The sequence below is a fragment of the Centruroides vittatus genome, unplaced genomic scaffold, assembly GCF_030686945.1.
Source record: "Centruroides vittatus isolate TY-2023 unplaced genomic scaffold, ASM3068694v2 scaffold_1152, whole genome shotgun sequence".
Lineage (NCBI taxonomy): Eukaryota > Metazoa > Arthropoda > Arachnida > Scorpiones > Buthidae > Centruroides > Centruroides vittatus.
Window position 1 is genome coordinate 254491 of NW_027122670.1, and position 20365 is coordinate 274855.

The 20365-nt window shown below is 28.2% G+C and overlaps 1 protein-coding gene across 1 annotated transcript in view; it reads left to right on the forward strand.

Moving 5' to 3' along the window:
- g (adaptor-related protein complex 3, delta 1 subunit-like garnet) overlaps positions 1 to 20365 on the forward strand; it is a 107051-nt gene that overhangs the window by 35812 nt on the left and 50874 nt on the right. The window contains exon 8 of the mRNA XM_067284122.1: positions 10390 to 10463. Coding sequence (XP_067140223.1) covers positions 10390 to 10463 — 74 coding nt within the window. The remainder of the gene's footprint in view (positions 1 to 10389; positions 10464 to 20365) is intronic.

The window sequence follows — 20365 nt, forward strand, 5'->3', positions numbered from 1 at the left end:
CACTGTGTTTTGAATATATGACATTTGAAAATAAAGTGGCAGATATGATGTTCATAGCATCATTCTGCCATGGATATTTTTTTTTTAAAGGGCTTGTTTATTATTTTTTAAATTTATTTCAGCAATGATGTATTAATTTGTATGCTAGGATAATTTTGTTTTAGTCTGCTATATTATTTAAACTATTCATTTTGTTTTATCACGTCTTTTTGAGTAATTTAATTTTTGAAAGATTCTTGTGTTGAAGATATAAAGCCAATACCAGGCATTTAAATTTTGTATTAAGCTGTTCAAAAATGCTGTGAAGTGTTTTTAATAGATTTCCATGCTGGTTTTATTTACCTCTGTAATATATTGTTTTGTTAATTTTTTTTAATATAAAATTTTGCCTTAATGTCTTATGATTTTTATTTTTTTTTTATTCCACATTAAATCAAAGAATATTATTATTTTTGATTATTAGACAAATAATCTCTTAAAACTTTAATAACTATTATTTAATTTCCTCATTGTACAAAAAATGCTATACACTTGATTCTGCATATAGTATTTTGTTGATAATGAGTTAATAGCAAATTAATGCAATTTTTATTGAAGACATTTTGCCTTTTATTGCAAACATATTAATGTTTGCTTTCTATTTAAAAGTGAATTTCAAAAAATACATTGTTTTATTGCTGATATTTTAAAATATTTTAAAAATTTATTATAGCTGAAAGCATTTGTGTGTTAGTTTCTAAACCTTTTTCTTTATTTTTGTTAACTTAATACAGCTGAAAGCAGTAAAAATATTTCATGATTAATTGAAAGAATCACATATGGTATTTTTTTTTTTACTTTAATACAAAACAAAAATTAAATTTTTAGGCCAATTTCAAATGTTAATAATGATTTAGAATACTTAATTCAACTTTTTTAACAAAAGAATGGAGATGATAAAATTAAATTGATTTTGAAAATAAATCGTAAATTAATGTTTATGATAGCTTTTAAACTGTTTCTTGTGCATATTAAACAATTGTTAATAAATTTTTGATAAGTACAAATTAAAATCATGTAAGTCATAACTTCAATGAATAAATTAGGTGAGAAACAACAGTGGAAAAGAGTTAGTTTAGAGGATGAATTCATTAGAAAATTTAAGTCATCAATCTGCATGTATAATGTAATAATGTAATGTAGTTATTATACAGAACAAAAATCATAAAAAATAGAATTGTCTCAAGACTAGATGATTTTTACCCTTGGAAAATTTGAAAAATATACTTAAGATTTGGTATGATGACATTTCAGGACATGCAAAAGACATTTTTATAAAAAGAAAAGTTAGTATCAAAACTCACCACTGTGTCACTTTTGGTTCTACAGTCAACAAATATTTTATTTGTACAATATATAGATTATGCTATGTAGGTACTTCAGTTGAACAGAGAATACTGCTTAGTATGGTCTTGATTATAAAGGTGTAAAGGTGGATGAGCAGTGTGTTTAATGGTTGACTGTAATTGATCCTCTGTGATGCTTCTTACATACAGTATGATACTGTCTTTCAAGGCTGCCAAATTTGCAGTACATCTTCAAATAACCACTCTTTTTAAACGTCACCACAGATGAAATTGCTTTTTGTTGCCTGCAGTTCTAAAAGTTCCATAATAAAAAGCTTTGGTACTAATTTTTTATGAAAATGCTTTTGCATTTTTTGAAATGTTGCCATACCAAATTTGGTTGCATTTGCATGGCCAAATCTCTCTCTAGACATTGAATACTGGTACTTTTAATTAAGATTGTCGGTATATGCCAGCACCCATCTTAACTAATCTGAATCTAATTTTCTTTTAGTATAATAAACATGTTAATTTTCAACTTTGTATACCTTAAGCAATCAGATTTTAATAGCTTAGTTTAAAAGAATATTAGTAGATTGTGTTCATATTTTACTCATGATGATGATTACTATTGTTAACTAATAAGTTATAAAAATACATAATATATATAATTTCATTTTGGAATTGTTTTATTTTGTGAGTAAGAGGTAAGTTTTGTTATAAATTAATAGAAACAAATTAATTTTAAAAAGTTAATAATGAATAATATTTTTATCTAAAGAAATATGAATATATTATACAAATTGCATTTCATGTATATTCAGTTCTATAACCATTTTCCCCATAAATAGTGAAGATAAACATTGTTATTTAAAAACCACATTTAATTGATAAATTCACATTTTACTGTAAATTTTGTTATATTCTAAACTTTTGTTTGTCTATAAATTATGAGTAATGATAGAAATTTATTTCTAAAACAATATTTGGCATATAAAATCAAATTTACATTCATTGTAAAGAGCAGATCAATATATTTTTTTCATATTTTATAAAAATTCAATGTGTTTGCCATTTTTCCTGTGAATATCAAAATAATGATTGATTTCATATTACATAATCTGCAGAAATAATGATTAGCTTTGACATTTGCTACTTGCAAACAGTTTTTCAAGTCATTCAGTGCTGTTAGGTTTTAGCAAATAGTAAACTTGATGATTTTTTACACAACTATTTGGAGAAAGGTTTATATAATTTAATGTATAAATATTGCTCTGGCTCATACCATTTTATCTTAAAGCACAATTGTAATAGTTTGTGGGAACTCTGTTCTTGACTCCCTTCAGTGTTCCATCCTTTAGTGTGGTATTTAGTGTCACAATCTACATCTGCATTATAGTTAATAGTAATTTTTTGTAAACATTAGTTTCATATGTATTGATTAAATAACTGTAAATAATTTTTAAAAAATTATTAAACAGTTATCAATGGTAAAACATAAGAAAATGTAATTTAAAATAATCTTAAGTAAATTAAATAAACATTTTAAAAATATATGGAGTGACATTCTATGAGGCATTAAAGATCAAACTGACATTACTAAGACTTTAAAAAATTTTTTTATATGTTATTTAACATTTTGTTTTAACTGTAATAGTTTGTTTGCTGTAAGAAGTCTGCTTCTTCTCAAACATGTAATGTCATTTAAACTTTCACCAAAAGCTGGAACTATTGATCAAAACAAACATACTAATCATACATTGGTGTATTTCTCGTTTTGATTTTTTTCATTTAATGTCAGTGAGACCAATGCAGTTTTATAATATACAATGTCCTTTTAAAAAAATTGTTTATATTTGAAGGCCTTATATTATATTACATTATATTTGAGTAATTAAGGCCTTAAACATAACTCTAGCATATCACAATAAACAATTGAGATTTAATCAGACATAAATTGATATGAGGTTAAAATAATGATAATAATAATAAGTTGACAAAACTGCATCAAACAGCTGGTTAGTTTGGGAATGCCTCTTTGGGGAAACAGAAGGGTTCATGATTGCCATACATGTTCAGGTCATAAATACTAAAAACTACAACAATCACAAATGACAAGCAGAAAATGTCACATCATGCCAGAAACTATACAACATATCACTTCTTATTGCAAGCTCTTAGCACAAACAGATAATTTACATAGACATAATCAAGTTGCAAATATAATATACTGAGCTTGCAAACAAACACAAATTATTAGAAATCCACAAACCATACTACCAATATATTCCACAGGCAGTATTGGAAAACAACATACACAAAATGTACTATGACAGAGCCATAATCACAGATAAAACAATTTACCACAACAGACCAGACATCACACTCATTTACAAACACAATAAAATCACATACATTATAGACATATCTGTTTCAAACACTCACAATGTACAAAATTCATGCACTGAAAAAGTCAGCAAGTACACAGAATTTGCCGAGGAAATAAGGCATCTGTGGAGGATGGATAGGGTGCTTATTGTACCTGTCATTCTCTCTTCTACAAGTGTCATACCACACACACACTACACAAAAGCCTGGAACAATTACAAATAAATAGAAACACATACATTACACTACAGATGGCCACTATATTGAATATGTGTCATATTGTTAGGAAATTCCCAAATACAGACACTCACATTGACACAGTTATTTAATTTTTGTCTTGTTTTGGTTCCTATGCCTTGACTCTGGTCTGGCATAGTACACAGCAATAGCTGTCAACTGAGTATAACCCACTACACCCAACAAAATAATAACAACTATAATGATTTGACAAATTAATAAATTTACTTACATTGTTGATTGTATAATGATGTAGGAGATAACTGGCACACACATTGAACTTTTATTGGTGTGATGAAGCTTTTGAAATACTTTTCATAGTGATGATGGTTTGAGATTTGTTTGTTTTATTTTTTAAAATAAATTTTATATAATTGCTTATATCATTTATAGTATTCAAAATAATGATTTAAGTATTTTCTAAAAAGACGTTACATTAAAAATTTTAAATCAGTGAATACAAATTCAAGAGATTATTCTATTTATTATATTTATTTCTATATACAATTTTTATTTATTTTAACAGTTTAGTTAATATAAACTCAAAAATCTTGAAATAAAAATTATTTTGGTCTCTTGATTTTGTCTTTGCTAATTTTATTTGACTTTGACCTTTTGGTTATAAATGAAAATGTGCTCCATGCATGAGCAATAAACTTTGTTTCATAGAAAACTACCCAATTATTTTTCTTTCAATTTTAATATGCTTGTTTTATTTCTTATATTCTTTGAAAATATCTGTGAAATCAAAAGGTCTTAGGATAAAGAAAAGTTTATATTATTTTTAAGTATTGTCATTTATATATAAAAATTAGCATTTTTTTAGAGCTTGCTATAAATATAAAAATTTTAACAAATTTATAGATTTAAGTTTTGATTATATTATCAATTATTATTTTGTTTTGAGAAATGTAATAAATTCTGTAAAAAATGCTCTATTTATTTGAGAAAACTTTTTCTAATGATTTTGACGTTTTTATTTCAAAAGTAGAATGAAAATAATAAATATTTCAGTAATTTATAAATAAAAATAAATCTATTTTAAAGAAATTGAAAATCAATAAATTACCTGGAAGCATCCAATAATTTTCAGAATTAATTAAATTTATTACCAGATGAAAAAGCAGTTTGTGACTAAAGAAGAATATCTGTTTAAAGTACAACAAGTATTAAATAACTTGAATTACTTTTAGATTATTATGTTTTATAATGAAATATATTGAAAAATATATAATGGAGGTTGTGGCTGACATTTTCATTGCGAAATGTGTACATTTGGACATTCAGTGCCGCCTTCCTATAAGACTAGAAGTTTGACAATGGCATTTGTAACGTTGAGCACGATTCCACTGACATTCCAAATGCTATTGTCAAACTTCTAGGCTTACAGGAAGGCAGCGCTGAATGTCTGATGTTCACATTTTTGCAATGAAAACATCTGCTGCAATCTTGCTAATAACAAATTACATTAATTATAAAAGAGTGAAGTTTTATGGAAATATTTTTAAATTACTTAATTTCAGTTTGATCTAGGCCTAAACAGAGAATTAGCTATGACCTAGGTCAAACTATTAGTTTTATGTGGGATTCTGAATTAATGTATTTTTAGGAATATATTCATATCTTAATTAAAAAGAAATAACTCCTTCTATGTGCTAGGAAATAAAAACAAATTAAATATACTGTGTATTTATTTTTCACTAATTTCTTTTCATATACAGTATTTGTTGTTTACATTGCATTTTATCTATTTTTTGTTTAATTTATTACAAAATTTATTTTGTATTATTTTTTTTATATTGATTATTTAAAAGTTTTACTATTTACTTCTATTTCTGAAACCATTAAACAAGTACTTGAATTTTTTTAAAGACAGTTCTTTATATTTTACATTTATAGTAGATTCTGAACAACTGAAAATGGAAGGGGCAGAAAAATTTTGAGTTACCGAAACTATTATTATTTTAACTCACTGTTAGTTGAGGGAGACTTTCATTTTAAAATGCTTGTAATTTGAGCTTCTTGGAAGTTCTGTGGCCAAACTCTTGTTTACCTTTCTTTTTGAGTATCCCCTTTGAGATGGCTCCCATGGGCAGCTATACTAGTTGCTATATATCAAGGCATACTATCAATGAAATGATTAATGGTTACCTGAGATATCCCTTGCCAAGCTGTGTCTACTGCAGCACACATGTCATCTACAGTATGTGGCAGTGGTCCCAGGGGCATCTCACATTAGATGAGATCCCACAGGTGTTTGATGTGGGAGAGATCTGGCAAGGCTGCTGACCAGGGAAGGTTGTGAATTCCATTCAGGCTGGTGAGAGTTCATCATGAAATGTGTGGTCAGGCAGTATCTTGCTGGAACACCATGTTAGATGCAGCCTGCACCAGTGGCCAAACCACAGGCTCCTCAATTTATGTGATGTACGGCTGTGCTGTCAGAGTACCAGAAATGTGCACTAGGGCTGTTTGCTGATCGAGCATGAATCCTCCCCAAGCCATGATGCCTGATGTGGGGCCAGTGTGATACTCGGTGAGAAGGACTGGAATATAGTGTTCCCCAGGATACCACCACACCCATCCAGGGCTGTCATTCCTCCACAGACAGAAGCAGGATTCATTCATAAATAGCTGATGCCATTTAGTGGTCCAGAAGTGATAACAACAACAAACATTCTGGACATGCAGCCCTGTGTTGATTGGTTAATGGCACCCTGGATGCTGTTGCCATGCGTGCAGCCTGACTTCGTGCAATCCATTGCAAATGGTCTAGGTAGATGCACCTGTTGACAGTGACAGTCATTTTACCAGTCATTTTTCTATTTTATTTCGTACAAAATTGTACAAAATTCGTACAAAATTCTTTTCCCGGCCCCGCAACAAGCATTACCGGGAAAAAAATACATGAATAGTATATACGAACAATATACTATAAAGAAAAGGAGTAGGTATATACAAGAGTGGACTCCATGTGAACTTACATGGTAAGAAAGTTTCAACACGCGACAACTTTGCGCGTGAAGAGAAGAACAGGATGTCTACAAGCGTCCCAAAGTATAGGGGGGTCACTACGCGACACATTTTACGCATGGAGGATTTTCAACAGTTGTTGAAATACACGGCTGGTTTGTTGCGTGTTGCAAAGTATGTCGATGGTTGTCCAAAAGCCAGCCCTCACAATAAGATTAGTGGTGAGGTGTAACCTGGAAGTATGCCTCTATAAATGATTTCCAAAACGTGGTTGTAGTAAACAGTCACAATACAACCCAGTGCCAAGCAGAGTGGTGCTGATATTAATTGAAGATATTGCTATGCGTGACATAATTTATTTGTCTTGCTAGGTTTTTGAAAGTCTGGTAGATTTCTTTAGTAAGCCAAATATCAGATGGGGCACATGGCCAAGCAATCCCCTGTTGCTGACAGTGACAAGCAGATTTGGATGTCAAGTGCTGTGGCAAACAGGTTTCAATGGGCTGTTTGGCAAATCTCTCAATCTATGTGCCCTGTTGTGTGCCAGTGCAATCCACTCCTTCTTCGGTATGTTTGCAGATGTTCCTGTGTCTCTCATTGCTGAATGTTTATGTTATGCCCAATACATGTGACAACTGCATGTATTGACAAACCAAAATCTTGCAGCTACAGGATACTGTCTCATTTCCCAATCGTTTACTAGTATTTAGCTCACTGCTATCTGAGACATTTTCTACCTTCTCCAAAAGTTCTACTGCCACAAACCATTGCTGATAACATTTACAGCCTAAGATAACTGCTGGTCTTTATAGCTTAAAACTGGGTACCACATTACCTAATACGTACGCAAACTTAATCACTTGTATATCTCTGTCACCTCCACTAATCCTGCACTTTGCAGATGACTACGTGCATTTCTTTGTGATGATGCAATTTTACTTTTGGGGAGTGAAGTAGGAGATGTCCTTCACCAGTGCTTTTTATGGTAACTATTTTATTTACAAAAAATATTTTCATCTTCCTTTGAGCCATCTACTATTTTAAAACTTGAACAAGTTTAAAATTATTTTAAAATAAGTATGACAAAAGAATCAAATGAAGCATCTTTTTAAAAAATTGGTCAAACTGTTACATGTAAGTCATAATTTTAAATTTTGTTCCTTCAAATGTTTGTTAGAACAAGTTGTGAAACTGAAGGTGGCTCAACGGAAGCCAAAAAATTTTTTGTAAATAAAATAGTTGGTTACCAACATGCAGGTTTGAAGGACTTTTCTTATTATTTTTTCTTCCTCCTCCTCATATGCATACTTTTATTGTTCCATATTAACTTTTTAATAATAATTGTATCTATTATTAAATTGCAAAAATAAACATTTAATAAATTATTTAAAATGAAAATTTAAAGAATTGGATACTTTCTTAAAATTAATAAATTTTATCAATATTTTTATACCTTATTTTATTATAAAAATAATATTAATAAGACATTTAAGATTAAACATGAAAAGGTGCATTGTAAATAAGGTTTATAATTGCTGAAAATACAATAATTAAATTTAACGTATCATACTTCAGTTTTATTGATTTAATAAATGTTCATGAACATAAACATTATGAATTGCAGATACAGTAGAACCTCGATTATCCGGACTAATTGGCGATGAAGGTAGTCCGGATAAGGAAAAATCCGGATAATTGAAAAATAATACTGTACTGTATTTAAATCATGATAAAATTTTCAAGAAACAAATGTTCGTTTTGAATTTGAACTACTACTGACCAGCACTAACACTGCCTATTGTTTAAAGGCCCTCTGGTGGCACAAGAAGACGGATTTTATAAAATAAAAAGCGGTTGAAACTCAGATTTTTATTCATAAAAATGTAAACTATTTATCATTTTATGATAAGTAACATTTTTTCGTCATGTTCACGGCTTTTAAGTAATGCATAAACCTTCGAGGCTCGAGGCCCCTTGGACCGCGAGGCCGTAGGCGATGGCCCATGTCGCTTTTGGCCATAGAAATGATGTAATTTGAATATAAATTATTTATAAATATGTATGTCAAGTTATATTTTTATTATGACACAAAATGTATTAAAAAGTTTAGGACCACTGTGTTGCATGAGACGTTGTTGGGACAAAAAAAGTTATGCACCCCATCACGCACATAAACAGTGTTGCAATCACCAAGTGCAAATCAGCAAATTTGTAAAATTTTTGTTTATTTTGAACAATCCGGATAATCGAAAATCTGGATAATCGAGGTCCTACTGTATTTATCGTATTAAATATTAAATCTATACAGAATAACACACTATTTCTTAAAGTATTTGTTTCATGAATGTATAACTTAAATATATTTTATATGTAATTATCATTTGATGTATATAATGATTTAAAAATAATTTAAAATCTGTATATTGTAATATCATGAATTATATTGTTTACTACAATATATTAATGTATTAACAATGATACTTTTTATATTTGAAATCACTATATTTGTATCTAAATACATGAAATTTAGATAATCTTGTTCTGTCAGATATTTAATGATCTTTCAATTTCTTTAAAATAATTATTAAAAGCATAAGCTTAAAGTTACAGTTTCCAAAACTAAAATAATTTATTGCATTTCAATATTATTAATTATAATTTTATTATCCTTGACTGAAAATAAATTTTAATTGATGTACAATTTAATTTAATTTCACATAAACAATAGTAATAAAATTTAATTTAAATTTGAATTAATTTAACTTATTAGCCTGATTAGCAGAATGCATGTTATGTTTTTCTGAAGCATGAATTTATAAATCTTAACAATCCTAAATATTATTAGCAAAAGTTTAATTTCCATTAAAATATTTCAACATTATATATTACCTGCTTTTTTCAATAATTTGTTTTTCTGTCTGAAACAATTATATGCATGATAATTTCTCTCTGTCTTTTACCTGCCATATCTTTTTTACCTCTTCCAGTTTGGTGTTCTGACCTACATTGAACCGCGGCTGGGTAGAAAGTTGAGTCAACCTCTCATTAATATTATTCGCAGGTAAACATACCTTTCCCATATAACCTCTCAGTTCAGCTGTTTAAAATGTATTCTGTTTAGTTTGCCCGGTTGCTTAACTTTTTTTAGCCCACAAATACCATTTATTTATTAAACGAATTTTTAACTGTTTCAGCTTTCAAGTGTTTCTTTTCTAAATGCTGTATGTTTCAAGCATTTATTTATTCTGTGGAAACAACAAACATATGACAGTACAATACAAATACAGATATTCACAAAAAATATATATATATAATACTGGGGAAATTATATATAAAAAGAAAGAAAAAAAAACAAGATGTCCAAATTATATCTATATATTAAAATTTATTCAATCTGTCACCAAACAACAAGGTAGTTGACATACTATAGCTTGACTATTCTAATTTGAAGTTTCCCCTCTTACAGTTTGGTGCTCTGACTCCACTAGAACCTAGGCTGGGTAAAAAGTTGATTGAACCACTTACTAATTTAATATACAGGTAAATGCTTTGAGTTTTATTTTTGTGTTTGTGTTTGTTTGATATTCACTTCTTAATTGATTGTCCCTTTATAATTATTCTTACTTGCAAAACTTTTCATTAATTTTATTATTACTTTACAATTTTATAAAGTTTATATATATATAAATTAGAAAACCTTAATTTGTTCTGCTTTCTATTTATTTTTTGCACTTAAAATAATAATTATAATTTGATTTTGCACCTTGCACAGTTATCTTTCACATTACAAACAACGAGCAGAGTATCTAATACTGAAAGAACAGATTTATAAAAATTCAAATACTTCATATATTTGAAAATATATGATTGAAAAGTATAGTTTTTCCATCCAAATATAATGAAATATATATATATATATATATATATTATTAATTTCTCCAGATATTAATCTTTGTAATATACTGTTATGAAACAAAACAACTTCACAAATATATTCATATATGAAATACATTTACAAATAAAAATTAAAGGACCATTAATAATTTATTTTATTTATATTTGTTAAAGCAACTTATTACAAAAATTTATAATTTGTTAATCTAAGTTTAAATACATTGAGCTAGCAATAGCAACTATAATTTTTAATATCCTAAAGTGTTAATAAAAGTTAAGTAAAAAAGAGAAAAATTCAGCAAAAACGATCATTTATTTTTTGATAATTTTTTAGTAGCAGATAATTCTTTTAAATTCTTTCTATAATAACATTAGCAATTCTTGTTGACATTATTACAGCAAGAAATTTTTTCCATATTAGTGTAAAAAAATAATTTGTGTTTTTCTAATAGTGGTTCATACTAATGCAAGTTTTTTTCATATCTCCTTTGAGATATGTAACTATTATTGTGTAACTACTTTTGCTGAAGCTTTTAGTTCATGTTTGGTTCTGGATGTACTTTTGTAAAGTACTATTTTTAGTATCTTAGGAAACCGACACTAACTGTGGCCGGTAAAACTTCCGTTAACTTAACGGGTACTTTACACGGATTCGAGATTAGTTTGCCAGGCCTGGGCTTTTTTGCGTGCACCGAAAAGAATTAGTAAGAATAACGACAAATGTCAAGTCAAAGTAAAAGTTTCAAATATATTTAATTAGTAAATAGAATTTACTATGTACAATTGTCTATAATCCAAAACAAAATTTATTAACGAAAATCAACAAGTCAACCCGACAATAAACTCAGCTACTTAGCTTAACTTAATATTAATTCCCCTTTGAAAATTCGACAAATCAAATACTTAGGAACTATGAACAGAATCTCTTACGAACTAAACGTCTATCCGTCATCTCACTATACTAGGAACCTGTTTTCTCAATCTTTTTGCTATCGTCAAATCATCAAATCAAATTCCTCTTTAACACCTTGGATCGCCTAATTCTCAATCTGGACTTCGACCAGGAATCACCTCGCTCTGGAATTCACCTCGCTCTTCTTCGGTTAGCGTACTGGTTTTATGCTGTGAGGTGACGTCACAACTCAGCTGGGTTACTTCCCTTATTTACATACTTAGTTTTCTAACATTAAGTTTCTTTCTGGCAGCTTTAATTTTCCGACAAAAGCTTATAAACCGTTTACAAAGTATTTAGCACAATTTTCTGGGATGTTATTACGGTTTAGTAAGTATTTCTTTACTAGTGAGTGTGGGGATTCTCCCTCCATTTTTTTTTTCTGCGGACTGTTTATTTCCGCTGGGCAGCGCAAGTGTGTGAGAATTTTTTTTCCTACAACGCTCGTTCCTCTGTGAGTTGGTTTATCTTCCTTTTTTCGTTACTAATACGGGAGTGGTGGGGAACCTTTGTCCTAAATAAACGTAAGCCCCAAACACAATAGAATAAAACGAAAAATAATAATAAAATAAAAATAACGCTCGGACTCAGTTCCTTACACCTTGATGATTCTGAAACCCTAACCCATTTGAGTTTGATAGGATTTTCAATTTAGTCTGTTTATAGATTTACAGGGATGCTCCAAAAGTTTCCCATGCAGTGCAGTTCTTTCTGTAGTAGATGTTGTTACATTCGATATTCAGGACTGAGCATCAAAGGACTCTGGTCTGGAGATTGAACAGGCCAAGTTTCACATGAGACTGAGACTATTTATTTGGTAAAGATATCTTTAAAAAGTGGAGAGATGAGTGAGCTGTCTGTGCAGTTACTCTATCCTAATAGAACCAAGCTGTTTCAATTTTGTGCTTATCAAAATGACTCAGGAATGTTTGAGAGGGTGCAATCATGTATATGTGAAGGTGCAATAATGATTTATAGTTTGGAAAAAATTTTTAACTTGAAAATATCTGGGGAGTCATTACTGCACAGTAACTTTTGGAACATCCCTTATAATTGTTATGTCTGTATATTGTTAGGTAAATAGTTTTGAATTAAGCTGGTCATGCAGATGTATTATTATAATGCATAAAATCTATCTGTTGTTGAAATTTTTGCTTTTAATTATGTATGTTACATATGTTGCTGATATATTGCTTATATATTGTTAGTGGTGTTGATAAGCATGAATATTGTAATCTTACTTTATTTCTAAAATTATTTTATTTGAAATTCTTCACTCTATTCAATAATTTTTTTCAACAGCAAGAAAAAACATCTATTTTTTGTTATAGTTATGATTTAAATAGGAGTGGAGTGAGTTTTATTTTTCTTTATGTTCTCATTTCTATTTCTCTTATAATTTTCTGCTTTCAATTATGTTATATATATTGAAAAATATAGAATTAATGTCAGACTTTCTGAATCTAGAGAAACATATCCTAATTCATTTACCTTTTAAATTAGTGCTAAAAGAATTAAAGTACAAAATCATTATTTGAGTTTAAATAAAGTTTTACTTAAGCTATAAACATATATACTTTTAATTAAACACATTTTATATAAATGTATTTAATTAAAAAAAATTAATTTATGCTATGTTTTTATATAATTAAATGTTGTTTCTGCAATGAATTAGTTCCTTTATCTTTTTATGACATGTAGAACCTTGGCACTGTTAGTGCTGTAAATTATGCATGGTTTTAGATAAATATTTTTCTGTTTTATTATTTATATTACTAAGGTATATTAAATATATTTTAGTAAAATTGCATTGTCTTAATTATTTTGATATTTAGTTTAGAAATTGAGTTATTTTTTACGGATTTCATTCAATTATCATCACTTTTCAAATAATAGCAAATACTATATAAAACAGCAAAATTCATTAAATTTAATTGAAATTAATATTGAAAAATAATTAAATATTGGTCCTTTAATTTTTTGACTAAATGCTCCATTTATTAATTTAAACAATGCATTTACAAATAAGAATAAAATTATTCATTAATTATTCCATATACTAAAAATGTAACCAAATTAGATAAAAATTTACAATTAATTTATACCTATTCATTTCAAACAGACTTATTTTGAATAGTTTTTATTACTATTTCAATAAATTTTTTTACAATAAAATTTAGCAATTATCAACATTTTGTTAATTTTATTTTTAAATTAGCATCTGTCATAATTTCTTTGCTTTACATAAATCAAATATACCATAAGTTAACATATTTAAAATAATACTTCGTACCACATAAAATTGAGCAAATGAAAACAACAAGAAAATTAAACATACAGAGATCAACAGAAAAATATCTAATATCTTTGTATAGAATTCAATAGCAGATAATTATTATTTTAAAATAACCACGATATTCATTGTTACTATTGCAGAATATAGTAGGCTTTTTTATATTATATAATGTATATTAGATCTATATATTTTAATCCATATATTTTCATTAAAATATATAGATCTGATTACATTTGAGAATTTGAATCTGGATAATAATTTTTTTTTATTTTTCTGTTTCTATTATTAATGATTTCTTATTTTACAAATACAGTCAAACTTCCATATAACAAATTGTTTCTGAAAAACAAAAAATTTATCATATATTAATAAAAAAATTTATTAACACGTTGACTGCCACGTAACTTTTCAGGATTCTGTTGTAAAACGCCAACTTAATTTAATTATATTATATTATTAAAAACTCTAATCAGAGTACATAGAAATAATCAAAAAGCATATAGAATGTGTTTTTCTTAAAATAAAGGTATTACGAATTATCTCGTAGTTGGCTTATGTAACAGAAAGCTCTTCACTAAAGCCAAACTACGAGTTAATTCGTGCACAGACACGATTCGTCCTGTCACTTCGCTACAGCCAATCAGAGATGTGTGTCTAAATTCATTAGTAATAAATCGGATATAGAGGCGAGCACATCACATTTACGTCTTTTTTGAGAGTGTTATTTTTTATTTATTTTTATAATCAAATTATAAATATCCCAATATGGATAAGAAAAGACCACTGACTAAAAAACAACTTGATTACTACACTAATCTAAGTGATTCAGAATCTGACAAAATTTTTGGTGAGGATGGTAACGACAGTAGCGATTATGTACCATCTGAGGATTCAAGTGAGGACAGTGATTATGACGTCGTCTCCGAACCTGAAGATGAGACTATTCTTGAACCTGAAGGCAATGACGATGCGTCTCAAGCAACCACATCAAATCCAAACGATAATTTGTGGACAGAAACTCACCAAAATCCTGAACTATTTATTTTCCAAGAAAATGTTGGTTTGAAATTGGATACGACAAACCTTACAGTGCAAATGCTGGTAGACCTATTTTTTTCGGAAGAATTTCTTGCATTACTGGTCGAACAAACGAATTTGTATGCTGCACAAGAAATTGCAAAACATAAAGAAATAAAAAAATCTAAAAGGGTATCACAGTGGAAAGACGTCAGCACTGCAGAAATGAAAGTTTTTATTGGACTTGTATTACAAATGGGTCCTTGTTCTTTTCCTTCAATAGAACATTACTGGAGCACAAACGAATTGTATAATATAATGTTTTGGCGATCACATATGAGTCAAAATAAATTCCAATTGTTACTGCGTTATTTTCATTTAGTTGATAGCTCAATACCATCTTCTGACAGATTATATAAGGTAAGACCTATACTAAACCATTTCAATAATATTATGCACCAAAACTATGTGCCTGATAAAAATATGTGTATCGATGAATCAATGATGTTGTGGCGTGGAAGATTGCATTTTTGCCAGTACATAAAAAATAAAAAACACAAATACGGTGTCAAACTGTATGAACTATGTGAATCCGATGGTATTGTTATGAAAATATCAATTTACAGCGGAAAATCTGAAGGAATTGACAGTAATTTAGGCCACACTACTGATGTTGTCTTACACTTACTTGAAGACTATCTTGATAAGGGATATACCGTATACATGGATAATTTTTATAATTCTGTTGCTCTTATGAAATTACTGACTACACGAAAAACTTGTGTGTGTGGAACTCTGCAAAATAACAGAAAGGGGAATCCCAGAGATGTAATAAATCGAAAACTGAAAAAGGGGGAGTTTATTTGGCAGCGAAATGGTCCTGTTACTGTATGTAAATGGAAAGACAAACGAGAAGTCCTTACCATTTCAAACATGCACGTTGTTGAAATGGTAGAGGTGTTCAATCGCAATGGAAAATGTTCGATGAAACCGAATATAATTCGAGATTATAATCATGGAATGTCTGGCATTGACCGATCAGATCAAATGCTATCGTACTACACAGCTCTAAGAAAGACTATTAGATGGCCCAAAAAGGTTGCATTACATATTATAGAGATATATATACATAATGTGCACAAACTCTTTCAAAAAGCAACTTCTTCTAAAATAAAACTTATAAAGTTTAGAGAAGCATTCGTCAAAGCGTTGATTGGAGAAGAGATTCAACCAGTTTCAAAAAAAATTAAATTGCAAGAGCTTCACTATTTACAGAGTATCCCACCTACTCAGAAAAAACAACATCCGACAAAGCCATGTCGAATTTGTACCAAAGCTAAGAAACGCCGAGAAACGCGTTATTTCTGTCCAATCTGTCCAGAGAAGCCAGCCCTTTGCATAGAAGATTGTTTTAAAAATTATCACAAACAATAAAAATATCGTTTTGCTTTTGATTTTGAATAAACTTTTTATGATATTTTCTGTTCATTTAAATTTATGTTTCTGTTTTATAAATTATCACAAACAATAAAAATATTGTTTTGCTTTCGATTTTAAATAAACTTTTTATGATTATATTTTCTGTTCATTTATTAAATGTTCTGTTCATATAAGCCAAACTTGATTTTTTGTTCTTGCCCCTGAAGCTATCTATTCATATTTACACTGATATACTACAAATTACATTGTAGCTGCACAAATATGGCAAGGAAACAAACTACGATATAACTCGTAGGTGGCGTCCTAGGCAGAAACAGTAACTACGAGTCATCTCGTAGATGGCAGTCAACGTGTTAAATGGAAAATTAACTGATAGTGAAAAGAAAAACAGTATGCTGTAATTATATATCATTATCGTGAAAATATTCCTTTATATACATTAATAGCAAAATAAAGTACTTATATGCAGTTTATGTGAAAAAAAAATCAAATGGAACATACAGTATAGTAAAATGTTATGATTGGTTTAAGTGTTCTCATGTATTTATGTTGAAAAATTAATTGGGCTGCATTTAAAAAAATTTGTAGACCTGTAAATTTCTACTGTTGTCTGTCCGTTCATCTGTTTTTCCTTAACCTTGAGAATGGAGTTAGGTAGACGAAAGACAAGACCTGATATGGAAACCTTAGGGGCAGGAGGTCCAAATTAACTACATACAAATATCTGGTCTAAAGCAGAAATGACGTTATTTTAATTCAAAAATTTTCCCCTGAATGGAGTTAGACGACCAGTACAATTCTATTGCTAACAGGAAAGGTATGATACAAGAGCAAGATTACTAATTTGAGGTGGAGAGCATATATCTTAAATGAAATAAATTAAAAATATGATTAAAAATTGCAGTCCGACATTGTGACAATGTTATTTATTATGACATTATGACAATGTTGTAATAAATAATTGCTCATCTTCACCTACATTTTTTTTTACCAAAAGTTATTTTACTTTTAATGAATGAATATAATTTTACCTAAGTAATCAAAAATTTTATCCAGAACATTTTCTTACTGTACCGTAGCAACTGTTCATCTTGTGAAAGTCATGGAAAAGACACTCATTTTAACCAGTTTTAACACTTATCAATATGAAGAATAAGATTTTTTATTAGGCTGTTTTAACAAATAAAACTTTGTTAAATAAGTACATTTTTAAATGTAAGAAGTGAGAGATTTCATTATTTCACAGAAAAATTCTTTGAAAAGAGACATTCATAATATAGAACTTAAAAATATAGAAATTTGACTGTATCTATATGTATTTAGAGAAATGAAGTGTTAATGAAAGGGAATACTAGAATTAGCCAATTTTAGAAATCATTCAATATGCTTTTTTGATTGTCATAAAAAACATTTTAATTATTTGAAATTCAGTTAATGTAAAACTAACTATTTATTTTCGCCAGGAACTTCCTGAAAAATATATTATAGTTTATAATTTATTAATTTTTCTAAACGGTTGAAAAGTTTGAAAAATGTTCAAAAAATTAATGACTTCTAAAATTGTTTCTTTGTATCCTTTCCTTTGATTTATATAAAAGTTTAAAATTTTAATTATAAATTATTTATTAGGTTAAGTTCATTATCAATAATTTCATATTTGGAGAGTTTAACATTATTTTAATCTTTATGTAAAAATATATTAATAAAAATGTTTTAATATAGCATTTATCAAAGGTTAGAATTTGAATTTAAGTATTTCATTATTTCCTAATGGATTGCAGCTAATTACAGTTTTTATCAACTGTAAATGGGCCTAATCCACAGTAAGATTAGCCAACATAGATGAAAGATTATGAACAGTTTACATTAAAATTCATTATACAGTTTGAATGTGCTCAGCAGAGAATAAATTACAAATTTTTGATCACACATATACATTTGCTGAGAGAAAAGTTTTAATTACTAACATTTTTAGCCTACTCTTATAGGCCATCATCAGGTTTCTTAAAACCGTTTTTAGAAACTGTTTCACAGATAGAACATTTAATTTAAATTTTAACCTTTGAGGAATTCTAAATACAAATTCAAATTGAAACAAGTTAAATAAATAACTTACAAAAAATATGAGGTTAATAAAATACAAATAAATATGCTAATAAGAAAAATGTATACAAAAAACTATGAGAGTATAACACATAAGCTAAATACGATTATGGGGGGACACAGTTCAGGGGTTTTTATGTCCAAATCTTATTTCAATGATGTATTTCCAGGCTGAAGGTAATGCATTTGCATCTGTCTCATTCAGGCATTGCTCTTTGATCTTGCTCTTGGATGTGGAAAACAATAGAGATTTACAAGAGCAAGATCAAAAAGCAATGCCTGAATGAGACAGATGCAAATGCATTACCTTCAGCCTGGAAATACATCATTGAAATAAGATTTGGACATAAAAACCCCTGAACTGTGTCCCCCCATAATCATATTTAGCTTATGTGTTATACTCTCATAGTTTTTTGTATACATTTTTCTTATTAGCATATTTATTTGTATTTTGTTAACCTCATATTTTTTGTAAGTTATTTATTTAACTTGTTTCAATTTGAATTTGTATTTAGAATTCCTCAAAAGTTAAAATTTAAATTTAATGTTTTATCTGTGAAACAGTTCCTAAAAACAGTTTTAAGAAATCTGATGACCACCTATAAGAGTAGGCTGAAAATATTAGTAATTAAAAATTTTCTTTCAGCAAATGCATAGGTGTGGTCATAAATTTGTAAAATTCGTTATTTTGAAATTAGTTGAGTAACAGTTTCTTTTTAAAGTATGTGTGTAAATTATTTGCAGTTGTAACTGACAGCACTACACATCTAAACAAATATGAATTGTATTATGCTGTAAATATATTAATAAATTAAAATTTTAATATAAAATATTTGATTTAATCAATTAAAATTATATTTTAATATGTTTTAATAGTAAGTAATTATCAATAAAAAGTATAAGGAGATATATTGATTTTAGAATGTTTTATTTTATAGAAAATTTTATAAATATTATATAGTAACAGAAATGGTATCACTACTTTTGTTAATATGTAGTGTTTGTAAAATATCAGAGAGATGGGGACAAACAGTACAGATGGTGAATGAGCTATATCAGTTATTTTAATCTAACAATTTGTAAAGAAATTTTTAAACTCCAGAAATTTCTAAAATCCTATTGTATCAGAGAAAAGGTAATCTGTTTTAACACACTTTCCAAACTTCCCTAATACTTTCAGGTTTTCTCACTGTAATTTTTAAACAAGTAAATTGAAAAATTTTAAATGTTATTTTTAGAGGATATTTTTTAATATGGGTTAAAAGACCTGAACTAGAGAGAATTCATAAAATATATTAATTCAAGTTGACTTCTCCTATAATGAAGGATTTGAGAGATTGATATAACATTTTATTGGAAACATATTAAGAATAGGTAAATTTTTATCAATACAAGTCTCATACAGAAAGATGTAGATTTATTTTGCAGCTATTGTAAATATGTTAATGTTTAATCACATATTGGGATGATACTAAATTGTGCCAAATAAGAAGCAATAAATATGATATTTTTCTTCAAACAAATGTACTAAAAATTTTACAAAAATTTCATCTGCTTATTTACACAAATTGAATTATCTTAAATTTATTTTTTTGATTTTTTTTCCTTTTTATTTAAAGATGTAAATAATACATTCCTTAAGATAATCTGGAATTTTATCATAAAGTAATACAATAAGAAGCCGTTATTCTTATAATAAATTATGCAGTACGAACATGATAATACATCTTTAGATGATAT